The 13,112-nt window shown below is 39.9% G+C and overlaps 1 protein-coding gene across 1 annotated transcript in view; it reads left to right on the forward strand.

The window, feature by feature from the left end:
- The window catches only part of LOC150081206 (glutamate receptor ionotropic, kainate 2-like), a 67,204-nt gene extending 54,314 nt beyond the window's left edge, over positions 1-12,890 (forward strand). The window contains exons 4-14 of the mRNA XM_090378875.1: positions 2,483-2,658; positions 2,799-2,852; positions 3,407-3,571; positions 3,708-3,860; positions 5,969-6,070; positions 6,297-6,398; positions 9,170-9,373; positions 9,469-10,029; positions 10,149-10,371; positions 10,622-10,887; positions 11,611-12,890. Of these exons, the coding sequence (XP_090235001.1) occupies positions 2,483-2,658; positions 2,799-2,852; positions 3,407-3,571; positions 3,708-3,860; positions 5,969-6,070; positions 6,297-6,398; positions 9,170-9,373; positions 9,469-10,029; positions 10,149-10,371; positions 10,622-10,887; positions 11,611-11,823 (2,219 nt within the window). The 3' untranslated portion in view covers positions 11,824-12,890. The remainder of the gene's footprint in view (positions 1-2,482; positions 2,659-2,798; positions 2,853-3,406; positions 3,572-3,707; positions 3,861-5,968; positions 6,071-6,296; positions 6,399-9,169; positions 9,374-9,468; positions 10,030-10,148; positions 10,372-10,621; positions 10,888-11,610) is intronic.
- Positions 12,891-13,112: the final 222 nt, after the last annotated feature.

Consider the following 13,112-nt stretch of genomic DNA (forward strand, 5'->3'; position numbering starts at 1 on the left):
TCTTGAGAGAACATCCCTTCCCGGAATACTTTCAGAACCGCTCTTCTACAATAAAAGAATAATAGACCCTGCAAATGATGATATTCTCTTCTTCCCTACGTGGAACTGGGCAGGAATAAGAACCATAGGCGACCTCCTGACACCAAGCCTTGAATGGAAAGGATCAGAAGATTTGCCCATTAAAACCATTAACGCAAAGCAGCAACACATACATCTAAAATCAGCGATCACACAAGCTCTTCCAGACATCACTACAACTAAAGGGATTGGAAATGTCACTGGATCCTCGCTTACACCAACCTTCGTCATCACATCACCAGAAGACACGGTACCTCTGTCTCCTGCACCCTCCAAAAAAGTCTATCAGCTAATCATGTCTCGCCATGCAACCACGATTTTCCAGTCATCCACCTGCCAAGCTGTCCCTGCACCCCTCTCCACTCACCACAAGCCACCATTAAACTTTCAGTGGAACCTTCCGTACAGGACGAAATGTTCCAAATCGGACGCAGACATCCAGTGGAGACTGTGGCACAACATCCTTCCCACCCCAGTCAAGCTACAAATCTTCGGGTTACGCTCCTCAAACTACTGCCTCTTCTGCGCCACCCCAGGTACCCTGGAACACATATACCTGGCATGCCCTGTGAACAAGGAACTCGTCAAATACGCTTTGGATGCAGCAAAGCTTGCCTGCAACCACGCCCACGCTCCGGAGGACTACTGGTACCTACTTCACTCTGAGCAGACAGCACACACCACCTGCAACTTCCTATTCATTGCGGCCAAGGCCGTCATTTACAGCTTCTACTTGAAGCACACGAGAAGCAGTGATGACGCGCCACCTGTCGACACATCGGCGCAACATCTGAAGTGGAGCCTACGGAGGAAGTTGCAGAGCAGACTTCTACTCGAATTCCACTGCAAAAGACCAGAAACTGTGGATCATCTTAACAGCGAATGGAACAGTGGCGGTCACCTCTTCACCATCACTGAACAGTCCATCATCTTCAACGTGTGACACTTAACAGGAGAACGACCCAACCCCAAGAAACTGGTTTTTTTTCTTATTTCCTGAAATTAAAATATTGAAACCTTTGTATTTCTTTCTAAAAAGTTTTCTTTATCTTTCTTTTTTGCTTTGTACATAGAATGTAAATACAGTAGTTGTTGTTGAAAATGTATCTACTGTTCACGTTTTAATAAAAAAATATAAAAAAAAAAAATAAAAAAATATCTATCTATCTATCTATCTATCTATCTATCTATCTCATTCTGTCTTTAATTTCTCTCTTTGCTAGTTATTTCTCTCAGCTCATCTCTCTCTTTCAGTATATCTGTCTCTCTTTCCCCGTCTCATCCTGTCTTTTCGTTCTTTCTTTGCTGGTTATCTCTCTCATCTCTGTTCCACTTGTCTGTCTTTCTCTTAGCAACTCTCCATCTTCATTATTCCCATTATTCTTTCTCTTCTCTGCCCTTCTTTCATCATAACGCGTTGTTTCTGACTCTCCCTCCCCCCATTATTTTTTATTTTCCTTCCTCTCCCCTCAGTCTTTCTGTATTTCCCACTCTCTCTCTCTCGTTGTCTATCTTTTTTTCCTGTTTATTCATTTCCTCTTTCCCCACTATTTCCCCCCTCTCTCCCCATGTTTCATCCGTTCTTTTTCTTTTCTTTTTCCCCTTTATTTTTGTGTTTCCCTCTATCTCTTTCCCCTATTTTCATCTTGTCTTTTCATTTTCTCTTTTCCTTCACTTTATCTTTCTATATTTCCCTGTTTCTTCCTTTCCTTTTCTTTTTTATTTCCCCCTTCTCTCTTTGCCTTTCTTTCCTCTGTTTTCTGACTCTCTCTCTCTCTCCTGTTTCGTCGTTTCTTTTCTGGCTCTCTCTCTCTCTCTATCTCTTTCTCCCTTCTCCTTTGTACTCTCTTCTCCCCCCTCCCGTCCTGAATGCAATCTGAACTTTCTCCTTTGTGTAATAAATTATTTATTTGCCTTTCCATCCATCCCGTTTTGTGCTTCTGAGTTTAATCAGAAATTGCAACCCTCCAGATGAAAGGATGAAGATGTTTACACAGCGTTCTGTTTACAACATCGAACTCGGGTTGCTCCCGCTCTTCACCATACTCAACAGACAGGGTATCGTCTGTTGCAGAAGATATTAAGACGCAATACGTAATTACCAAGTACCGATAAGTCTTCTATCAACAATGCTGGTTTCCTTAAGTTCTGATGACTGTTTGAATGACATTTTCTTCCAGGTTCCATCTAATCTTTAATTGTGCAATACTCAAGGGTGATGTGGATTCGAGTACTGTTTGATGTAAAATGAAGGAAACCTATTTGTAGAACAATTTGGGGGAGGGGTGCAAAGCAGTGCCTTCATATTTCATCTGGACCACGAAAAATACATTTTTGTATTTAGATTTATATTATAAATAAACGCGACTACAAATCTTAACCTTGTTGTTTCGTTCTTTCACAGCGCTCATCAGCTTACAGGAGTTGGTTAGGCCTCCTATCCCGAGGGAACTGCAAGTAGTATTCCGAAAAACACACCGTAGTGCATTCAGGGACACCCTTAAGGACATCAAGAACAGGGGAATATTCAGCATCGTTGTTGATACAAGGCCGGAGAACCTCCCTCAACTTCTACAGGCAGTAAGTATAGAGATCTGTTGGTTCCTTGAGAAAGTCTGTATTTTATTATTAAGAAACTAGAAAAAATTACAGATTTATTAGAGTATTCGAGGGTGGGATTACAGATCCCTTAAATATGTTTCTTTTTTGTTCTTTTGCAGATTTTACAAGTGCAGATGAATGATTACAAGTACTATTATCACTTTGCCACATTCGTAAGTATTGTCTGGGTACTCCTAAACCTTTTAAACTAGTCTAAACTTGTCAAATTTATTGAGTAGAAATTCAATAGGACCTGTTTTACAAAAACTGGAGTGTCGTTGCCCGCTTTACCTTATCTACCAGAAGGTAAAATAATTGACAAAGGGCTGACGTATCAGATTTACCTTAATTGTCCTGGTGAGGGATTTATGGCAATGGAAACAATCAAATATAAGATAAGATGTAAGGACAAACGAAAACTTTTGAATCTTCTTCTGAAGATTCAAGAAGATTTGGAATATTCAATGAGATTCCTTGAAGATTCAGAAGATTCAAGGCTATTCCTTGAAAAATCAGAATATTTAAGAGGATTCTTTGATGGTTTTATCGTTTGTTGTTTCCATGGCAAAAATCCTCTCGTCGGGATGCTGTTTCGATATCTTCGATGTATCGTCTGTTGTTTTTGAATAAGAACTTGCTTCATAAATCGTCCATCATTAAATTGCTGAATAATTCATCGTATACAGTGAGCTGTTTGATAATCTCCATAGTGTTAATCTATCCACAGGACCTCGAGACGTATAACTTAGAAGATTTCAAGTACAACTTCGTGAACATCACTGCCTATAGGATGGTAGATGCTGACCACGCCACAGTGAAACAGATCATCAGGGATATGGAGAAGTTCCAGCCTGTCGGTCAACATATTCTTAATAAAAGTAACGTAATTAAGGTGAGTATCTGAAGCCTTTTTCAATTTGCGGATGATCTCTCCAAACAATAATGGATTGCCAAAGCCCAAATTGCCTTCCAAGGCATTTTGGATCTCTGTCCACACTTCAACCTCGTTCAATTCTTTTATTTTTCAGGTGGAACCTGCCTTGATATACGATTCTGTACATTCCTTTGCCTATGGGCTCCACGCGTTGCAAAGCAGCGCTGCCTTGCGACCAGCTAATGTCTCGTGCGAAGAGGAGGTTCCTTGGAACGATGGCAGCAGTCTCTTCAACTACATAAATTCGGTAATTATTATCTGGTAATTAATTTAAGAGTTTAATGAATTATTAAAATAATTTTAAACATTTAAGTTTTTGAGATCGAAGATGAGATGTTTGGTGAAGTTCATCAATCCTGTTATTAGGGGTGGGTGGAGGATAAATCTCTTGTCTTGTTTAGGATTTCTTCTTACATCCACCGCCATAGTGATATTTTACGACCATTTTCCAGCTTACAAAGCATTCTGTTGGCGTGGGCAGCCGAAATGCTGTATCATCATATGATAGCAACAGTAACCAATGGTTACAGTCGCTGTCCCGCAATGGCACCTCGTTCAAAAGCGGAATAAGCGTGGGGATGCGGTCCTCTTCGCGCTGCCCTCTGCGTAAAGGAAATGGCGTAGTCATGACAACCACACGACGTTGTGAGAAAATGTCGCAGTGAGTTGTTTCCACCCACACGCAGTCAGAAAGGATGGACACGAAGAACAAAGTCCAACCATCGGGATGAAATATCGCAGGTTGCATAGAACGAAAGTGAAAATTAATGAAACCTGGTTTAGAGCTTCGTCAGATTGGATCAGTCATCCTTGTAAGGAAAATCCAGTCTCTGGTGGGATGTCTTCCGTCAAGATATTTCTTGTGAGATTCTACCGTGACGATTTTGTAGCAGCTCTGAGTGGGAGATTTGCTAAAGGAACTCATTGGAAGATTCTGTCTGATTGATATACGAGGTTCTTGTCAAACTTTGTAAAATATTAAACTCTGGTTAGATTTTTAAATGAAGACTTTACTGTGAGGTTTTCTGTTAGATGCTGATGGAGAACTACTCTGGTGGGAGATATTACAAGGTGTTCAATTAAGACACGTTCGAGAGATGACAGTGGGAGATGTTTAGCCAGATTTTGGTGGGAGATGTCTTTTGCCAGATATTGGTAATTTACTTTTTTTTTCAGATTTTGGCTGGAGAGTTTTTTGTCACATTTTGGCTGGTGACATTTTTGTCACATTTTGGTGGGAGGCTTTTTTCAGATTCTGGTACGAGATTTTTAATCACATATCGGTCGGAGATGTGTAGCCAGATTTCGGTTGGAGATTTTTTTTTTGTCATATCTTGGTAACTGAATTTTTTGCTGGATTTTGGTGAGATATTTTTTTTTGTCAGGTGAGGATAGGAGACTTTCAGGATAAGATTTTGATAGGAGACTTTTTTTCTTTCAGGTGTTGGTGCTGGATTTAATAAGATTTCTGTCGATGTTTAACCACATTTCAGTGAGAGATTTTTTCCTCAAATTTTGGTGAGAAAGTTTTGTAAGATTTCGGAAAGATGTGTAGCCACATTCTGATGGGAGATGTTTAGCCAGATTCTGGTGGAAAACTTTTTTGTTAGATTTTGGTGCAAGACATTTTTTTTTTTTTTTTTTTGATTTTGGTGGAGGCTTTTTTCAGATTTTGTCACGAGATTTTAAATCAGATTTCGGTCGGAGATGTTTAACCAGATTTCAGTGAGAGATTTTTTCCTCAAGTTTTGTAAGATTTCAGAGAGATGTTTATCCAGATTCTGATGGGAGATGTTTATTCAGATTCTGGTAGGAGTTATTTAGCCAGATTCTGTTGGGAGACTTTTTTGTTAGATTTTGGTGAGACTTTTTCTTTCAGAATTTTATGCGATATTTTTAATCAGATTTTGGTTGGAGATGTTTCAGAGGATTTTTACTCAAATTTTGGTGCGAAAGTTTTGTAAGATTTCGGAAAGATGTTTAACCATATTTCGGTGGGACAGTTTTTTTTGTCAGAATTTGGTTGGAGACTTTTTTTTGGCAGATCTTGGTGGGACAAAATATTTTTTGTCGATTTTCGTGCGAGATTTTTAATCAAGATTTTTTTCTTAGATTTGGTAGGAGATTTTTCTCCATTCCTGCTGGACTCTTCCGATGAATATCTGCGCTTAGACTGCCACGACAAATTTTTGCAACATTCTTCCCACTTGACCATGCGTAGGCATGCCATCGACGCGTGAAGTTGTGTCAACCATGGCAGGTTAATTAATCTAATGTGCACGTGACCATTAAATTGATTTTTATTTATTTAAGTGACGCTGATGGTTACGCGCTAATGGCTTCGCTGTCTTACAGGCAGAATTCCGAGGACTCACGGGGAAGATACAGTTCAAAGAGGGTCGGAGGAACAGCCTAAAGTTGGATCTTCTTAAACTAAGAGAAAACCAGTTAGAAAAGGTGAAAAGCATATTTCTCTTACATATAACACACACACAAATAAAAAAAAGTATACATCGCAATTGAAATGATGATAAATAAATGGTTTCTTTTTCCTTCTTTTTTCCTGGTTTCTTTTACAAAATTCGTCAGATATAGAGTGGATATTTGGACCACATTAGCTAAACTTACTGTTCAAGTTATTGAATTAGAGGGCTTCAACTAATAGGCTGGTGTTCTCCTGTAGGTGGGTGAATGGTCAACAACTGCCCGACTGAATATCACCAACCACAAGGTTTTCCACGAATTTGGCACTACCAACATCACTCTGAAAGTGACAACCATAGAGGTATGTTTGTTTTTATTGTTTTAAGAAATTATTATTATAACTCAGTATTTTGTTTAATTTCCTGGCCAAAATAAAATTAGGAATCTTCATTCAGTAACTGGAAAAGCCACCTTCCGGCCGAATTACAGAGCGCTCACACCTGGTGGAATGAATTCCACTAAGTGTACGCTCCGTGGGAGTTTATTTCCGAATTTGACCATCATTTCAACAGGATATTTGTCATCTGCTGTATTTGGGATATTTTTCGGTAGGAAACTGCGAAGGTGAACCGCTCTCTTCAACATATCCAGACATTCTCAACTGGATTCAGATCAGAAGAATTAGGCGGCCAGGGAAACGTTAGAAATGATCCTCGAACCACTCAGATACAAATTTTGCAAGCTGAATTGAGTTACTATTTTTAGAGAATTCTTCGAAGTCCAGGTAAAAATGAAGCACTGCAGAGTGAAGTTGGTCCAATAAGCAGAATGATATTCATTGGAGGTAACGTGAACTTCAGAAGACATGAACGAACCCAATTCATACAAAAAAGAACGTACCATGATACTATCTCCAGTCGCTCTCAGTGGTGGACCGGGACAGTCTGGAAGCATGACTTCATGAGGTTCTCGCTACAACTTCACCTATTATTGGTGCAAAAATTGTAAATCGAGACTCGTCAGACTACATGATCTCTTTCCACTGTTCCACAATGCAGTCCTGGCGTTGCCTTTCATTTCTAGCACCGAATGAAGTGAAGTCACGATGACTAAAATGGAAGATAGATCAGTGATTCAGTTCCTCTTTCTGCAAGGGAAAACATCGAACACAATCCACAAAGAAATAGTCGCTGTTTATGGAGAAGATCGCCAAGGTTGCAGTGTTGTTGCACATTGGTGTAAACAATTCAAATGTGGAAGAACCTCAGTGCATTATGAAGAAATCATAGAATGCCCTGCAACTGCCTGTGACAGAAGAGTGTTGCAAATATTGAGGCGTTAATTCTGGAAGATTGTTGTATCAAAGAACTACCTGCGCAGCTCCAATTTAGTGTAAGGGCTGTGGAGAACATCATCCATAAACAGTTGCATATGAGTAAAGTGTTTAATAGCTGGGTTCCCAGACTTCTAACCCCTTACCAGAAGGAGGAAAGGGCATAATGTGCACATGAAATGTCGATCTGCCAGAATTAAAAAGCAAGCGTTTCTTTCACGTTGAATCCAAATTTCATCTATAACTAGTCACAATGAATGAAACTTGGATTCATCACTATGGTCCCGAATCTTAACAAACGCCAAAACAATGGAAGCATGGAGAATCACCCCCCCCCCAAAAAGGCAAATAGGGACCAAATGCTGGCATGGTAATGCTGTCATTTTTTATGGTGTAATACTGTACTGTGACTGCAAAGTATGATTCCAGCCTCCTCATAAAGGTATGCTTTGCAATAAAAGAAAAAAGGCGAGGAACGCTATCAAAAGGTGTATGCCTGCTCCATGATAATGCCCCTGCGCATTCCTCGCATGCTGCAGTGAGGTGTGCCAACGAATGTTGGTTTGAAATATTGCCGAATCCTGCTTATTCTCCTGACCCTCAGATTTCTTCCTCTTTCCTGCCTCAACGTGGAAAACATTTTGCTGCTGATGAGGAGGTGAAATCAATCGTTTTGTTTGGCGATAATCCCCAGATATTTTTATTTTGAAGGAGAAATAATTAATTTTTTTACTACTCCGAGTCGTTTCAAAATGTCCGCGCGTGCCACCTTCACCTGAGACCATTATCGAATTGCTGCCATCAGTTTCTTCCCTGTTTGCCCCTCCGATCTGTAAGAAGTGGTGATTGAGCACCTCGTTTACCACAGCTTGAGAGAAATGACGAGTTTGCACGGGCTTGTTAGCTGGCTACATTCGTTATTTTAATACTCACACGACCACCCCTCGACAATAACTCCTAACCATCGACGTGACACACACGCCTTAATGAGAGATTGCGAAAATTCGCTTTTTCTTGCCACTGTCCATAAAAGTGCATGGCTGCTGAGGTTCCCTGGTTCATTAGCTCAGTTCATTTGTGTTTTTAACGAAAGCTGCCAGCGCTGGAGAAAAGTTGCTCCTCTTGACCTTAATTTGCGATGTCCTCTGGCCATTTACATCTGCAACTCTCGATTTTGAAGTTCTCCTAATTTTAGAGGCGCTCATTTCGGTGTAGTTTGTTTTCTCCTTGTTGGAGATACACTTTAAACAAAGTTCCTGCCTCTAATGAGACAGGTCGATTAAGCCAGCAGAGAGTTGAAGTAACAAACTTCTCTTTCATATGTACTTATATTTTAAATTTTCGATATTTAAGAAAATATATGCGCTGTTTTATAAAGCTTAATTATGCAAGAATTTTCCCCAAAATGTAGCAAAAAAATGGGTGCGCACAATGGAAAGCGTAATTTCCTCGGAAACTCTGGTAATTATAGATTACAGGTTAAGTGCAGTTATAAATGCACCTCACTATAACTGATTTTAATACAGGCTAGAGTGTACAATACATCTTTAATGAACAATGCGTATAAATGGAGAAATCTGCTAATTCCTTATTCGGATAACCGAAGTTCGGATAATTGAAGTTTGGATAATCTTAATCATATTTTACTTAATCCAGGTTTTGTCAGAATGTAGTCTTCATTCAATTAGACGTTTTGAAACGGCAGCGATACCTCTTATTTCAATACTGTATTTATTTTGGAATTTAGATGATTCCAATTAACATTCTGACTGTATTCCAATACCATTTGTATTTTTCAGTCCACCCCTTACGTAATGTTGAAGGCGAATAAGAATCTAACCGGCAACGACAGGTTTGAGGGATTCTGCATTGACCTCCTCCGTACCATAGCCGATTTGATTGGGTTCAGTTATGAGCTGTATCTGGTTCCAGACAAGAAATTTGGAGCCGAGAATACCACAACAGGAGAGTGGAATGGTTTGGTCCGGGAGATCATAGATAAGGCAAGCCAATCATTCACTTGTCAAGTATTCGATGAATTTTCATATTTTAATGAAAAAATTGATTGATCGTTTCCAAATTCTTTCTCTATTTTTAGAACGCTGACCTGGCCATGGCCCCAATGACCATCAACTACGCCCGGGAAAGCGTCATCGACTTCACCAAGCCCTTCATGAATTTGGGCATCGGGATCCTGTTTAAGCTGCCCAAGAGTATGCCTGTTCGTTTGTTTTCATTCATGAGCCCCCTGGCGGTGGAAATTTGGCTGTACGTTCTGGCAGCCTACGCCGTGGTGAGTTCCACCATGTTCATAGTGGCCCGCTTCAGCCCTTACGAGTGGCAGAACCCCCACCCGTGTGTTATTGACAGCGATGTGATGGAGAACCAGTTCAGCCTCGCCAACAGTTTCTGGTTCACTATCGTCACCCTGATGCACCAGGGCTGCGATCTCAACCCCCGTGCTACCTCCACTCGCATCATAGGCGCCATCTGGTGGTTCTTTACGTTAATCATGATATCATCCTACACTGCCAATCTCGCCGCTTTTCTGACCGTAGAGAGAATGATCACGCCGATTGAAAGCGTGGAGGACCTTGCCGAACAGAATAAGATCGCCTATGGAACCCTAGAAGGAGGTTCGACAATGACTTTCTTCAGGGTAAGTAACCTTCATGATCATAGCGCTCACTCTAAAACTAAAGTGATAGGGGCACCATCTGTCGGTTGTCTATTGAGCTGAAAATTAAACGATGCCTTTTTTATGCATTTCCTGGATAGGATTCAAAGATCGAGACTTACCAGAAGATGTGGAGGTACATGGAGAACAGGCCGGCGGTTTTCGTGTCGTCTTACGATGACGGGGTCAGTAGAGTACTGGAAGGGAACTACGCCTTTCTCATGGAGTCTACAATGCTGGACTTCATGGTCCAGAGAGACTGTAACTTAACTCAAGTTGGAGGGCTGTTGGATTCCAAAGGTTATGGTATCGCAACCCCTATGGGTGAGTTTGTAATGTTTTTCATCCCGCAAAACAGGCAAACAGACCACAAAATTCACACAATTTCCAGACACCTCAATTTTTACACATCCTAGCTTTAGTTTTCTTGATGAAAATTCTAAAAGACTTAAAATCACCGTCGTCCAGATGCACCAGAAACAAAACAGACTTAATTACTTTGGTTGAAACTTTTGAACAGTAACTTGTCTTTCTGTGTATTTGAAGAAAATGAAAGTAATATCATATTTTGCAGGATCACCGTGGAGGGACAAGATCTCTTTGGCTATTTTGGACCTCCAAGAGAAAGGAGTGATCCAGATGTTGTATAACAAATGGTGGAAGAGTCCCGGTATTACTTGTAGTAGGGATGACAAAAATAAAGAAGGAAAGGCTAATTCGTTGGGTGTGGACAACATTGGTGGCGTGTTTGTCGTTCTGCTGTGTGGATTGGCGGTAGCCATCATGGCTGCTGTTATGGAGTTCTTCTGGAACTCAAGGAAGACAGCACAAACAGAACGGGTAAGTTGAAGTCCTCAAAGGATGCCAGGAGACTTGTGTGAGATTTAAAGGAAATGCAAATTTTATATAAAGCTGAAATAACAGTTTTAAGTGAAAATTAAAATCACTTTTAAATAAATAAAGTTTTTCTAAAATGAATTTAGAAATTATTAAAGTTGAGTATTTATACGAAACTGGATGGATTATTTTAAATGGTTCAGATCTAATAAACTGTAGATTATGTTAAAATAAAGGCAATGTCTCTTAAAAGTATATTTAATTGAATTTACAATCTAATAGGGCTGTTTGAAAAGTAGTGGCAATAGAGAAATTAACTGAGAATCTTTGGTCATAATCCAGTCTCTAATTCCATCTATAGTGCGTTGTCACATGATGTAGGACTGATTTTCATTGGCTTATTTTTCATCATTTGTCTGCGTCTAGCAGAGAGGCACCTATTAATCTTTTCTGGCGTCGCTGGTGGGTCACCTTGGCACACATTCTCTACAACTCTTGCAAATGATTCCACGCCTTCACTAAATCTGCTTTCTACTGATAATCTTTCATGGAATAAGTCAGGTAACAAAAACCACCAGTCTGAACCTGGCCACTACTTTTCGAACATAGTAGCCACTGCTTTTCGCACAGCCCTTGTATTCAAATGATCTAATTGATTATAGAAACTATTCAACCAGTTACTTTCTATCTAATTGAGTGTAGAATTTGGTATTTTGTTCCACACAGCAATCTCTGTGTTCTGAAATGGCGCAGGAGCTGAGGTTTGCAGTTAAATGCCGAGCATCTCGTCAGCGACCGGCCCTTAAACGCCAGTGTTCCAAATGCATCCCAGGAACAACTTACGTCCCGGCAGCGTTAGAAGTCCCTCAAGAAAACGGAATTATGCAGATGATGGACTTGCGAAAGTCTTCAATGGTATACGAATGCAGCGAGTCTTAGTCCTCGGACCTGGTGAGGGGAAGTTACGCACAGAAGACAAGGAAAAGGGAATTATCGAAATCGTCCGTGAACGCTGGAAGAATGGGAGCAGGCAAATGGTGAACAATTATACCAAGGAGTCCTCTTGGAGTCTCCACCGAAGCCGTGGAGACTCCGTTTGTATTTGAATCCCAGCCGGAAAATAATTCACGGGTAGAATAGGGACCTTTAATTTACGCATGGGCCTTTAGAGATAACCCATTTCCTTAGAGAGACTGACACCAGTGAGCTTTGTTGGACCCATCAGTGCTTTCTGAGCAAACACTGCTTGCTGACTTTGCAGTGATTTCTTTACTATGCATACAATTTCTGATAAGCTAGTGTCTATTATGTGTGTTCAGTTGAGATTAATTTAAATTTGCTTTGCCGTTTTCTGTTTGGTTTGGTCACAGACATTGGCCCTTGCTCTATTATTTATCTCCAGAAAGCTGTTGTAAGCTAGAAGTGGCCAAGACATCGATCATCCACGAATAATTCTCAATAGATTAAGAATTAACATCTGAAGTTGTGGAAAAAATCCATCCTCAGTGGTAATGAACGCTTTTGGACCAAGTTTAAAAACTTATTGGTCTGTCTGGAGTCTTTGGTAAATGAAGTAACCTTTTAGACATAAATATTTCAATCATCGTCAAAATTCTTAAACGAAATTTCTAACTTGGAAACATTTAACCATGAAAAATTAAATTACTTTAAATAATCGGATTGCATAGTGGCTCCATCTAGTACTCTCTTCAACTAGGACCATGCCCAACTCCAGTAGATCAAAGCTAGATTGATGGCCAGTACGTGGACTGTAAAGTTTCATTATTTTTCTTGTTGGTAATAACCAGATGTATTTGGGACTGTTTGACACGAATCCCGTCCATCTTGTATTTTACAGACTCTCGTAGAAGTTGGTAAATAATCAGTACGACAAAGATAACTATTGCTGCCATCTCTTATCAGTGAACTTTCACAATAAATTGTAGTCCAATTGATTTAACGAATTTGCTTCTATGGGTTTATTTCCAAGGATTTGTTTGGATTTGATCGGTTTATCAACTTGAGTTCTGTGATCGGAGATGTCATAAATCCTTCCATTATTGAATAATACCCTACAAGAAATTGTATAAAACTTTTCTTCCCTAAAAATAAACTATTTTATTTCACATATCTTTGTGTGTTTCTTAATTATATACTACATATCCAAAAAAATAGATTCACCAAAGATTTCTTTTATTTTAGCAAATAAATCCAGAGAGGATCAAGTT

This window comes from Mastigoproctus giganteus, chromosome 8 (assembly GCF_048544385.1).
Source record: "Mastigoproctus giganteus isolate SK-2022 chromosome 8, ASM4854438v1, whole genome shotgun sequence".
Classification (NCBI taxonomy): domain Eukaryota; kingdom Metazoa; phylum Arthropoda; class Arachnida; order Uropygi; family Thelyphonidae; genus Mastigoproctus; species Mastigoproctus giganteus.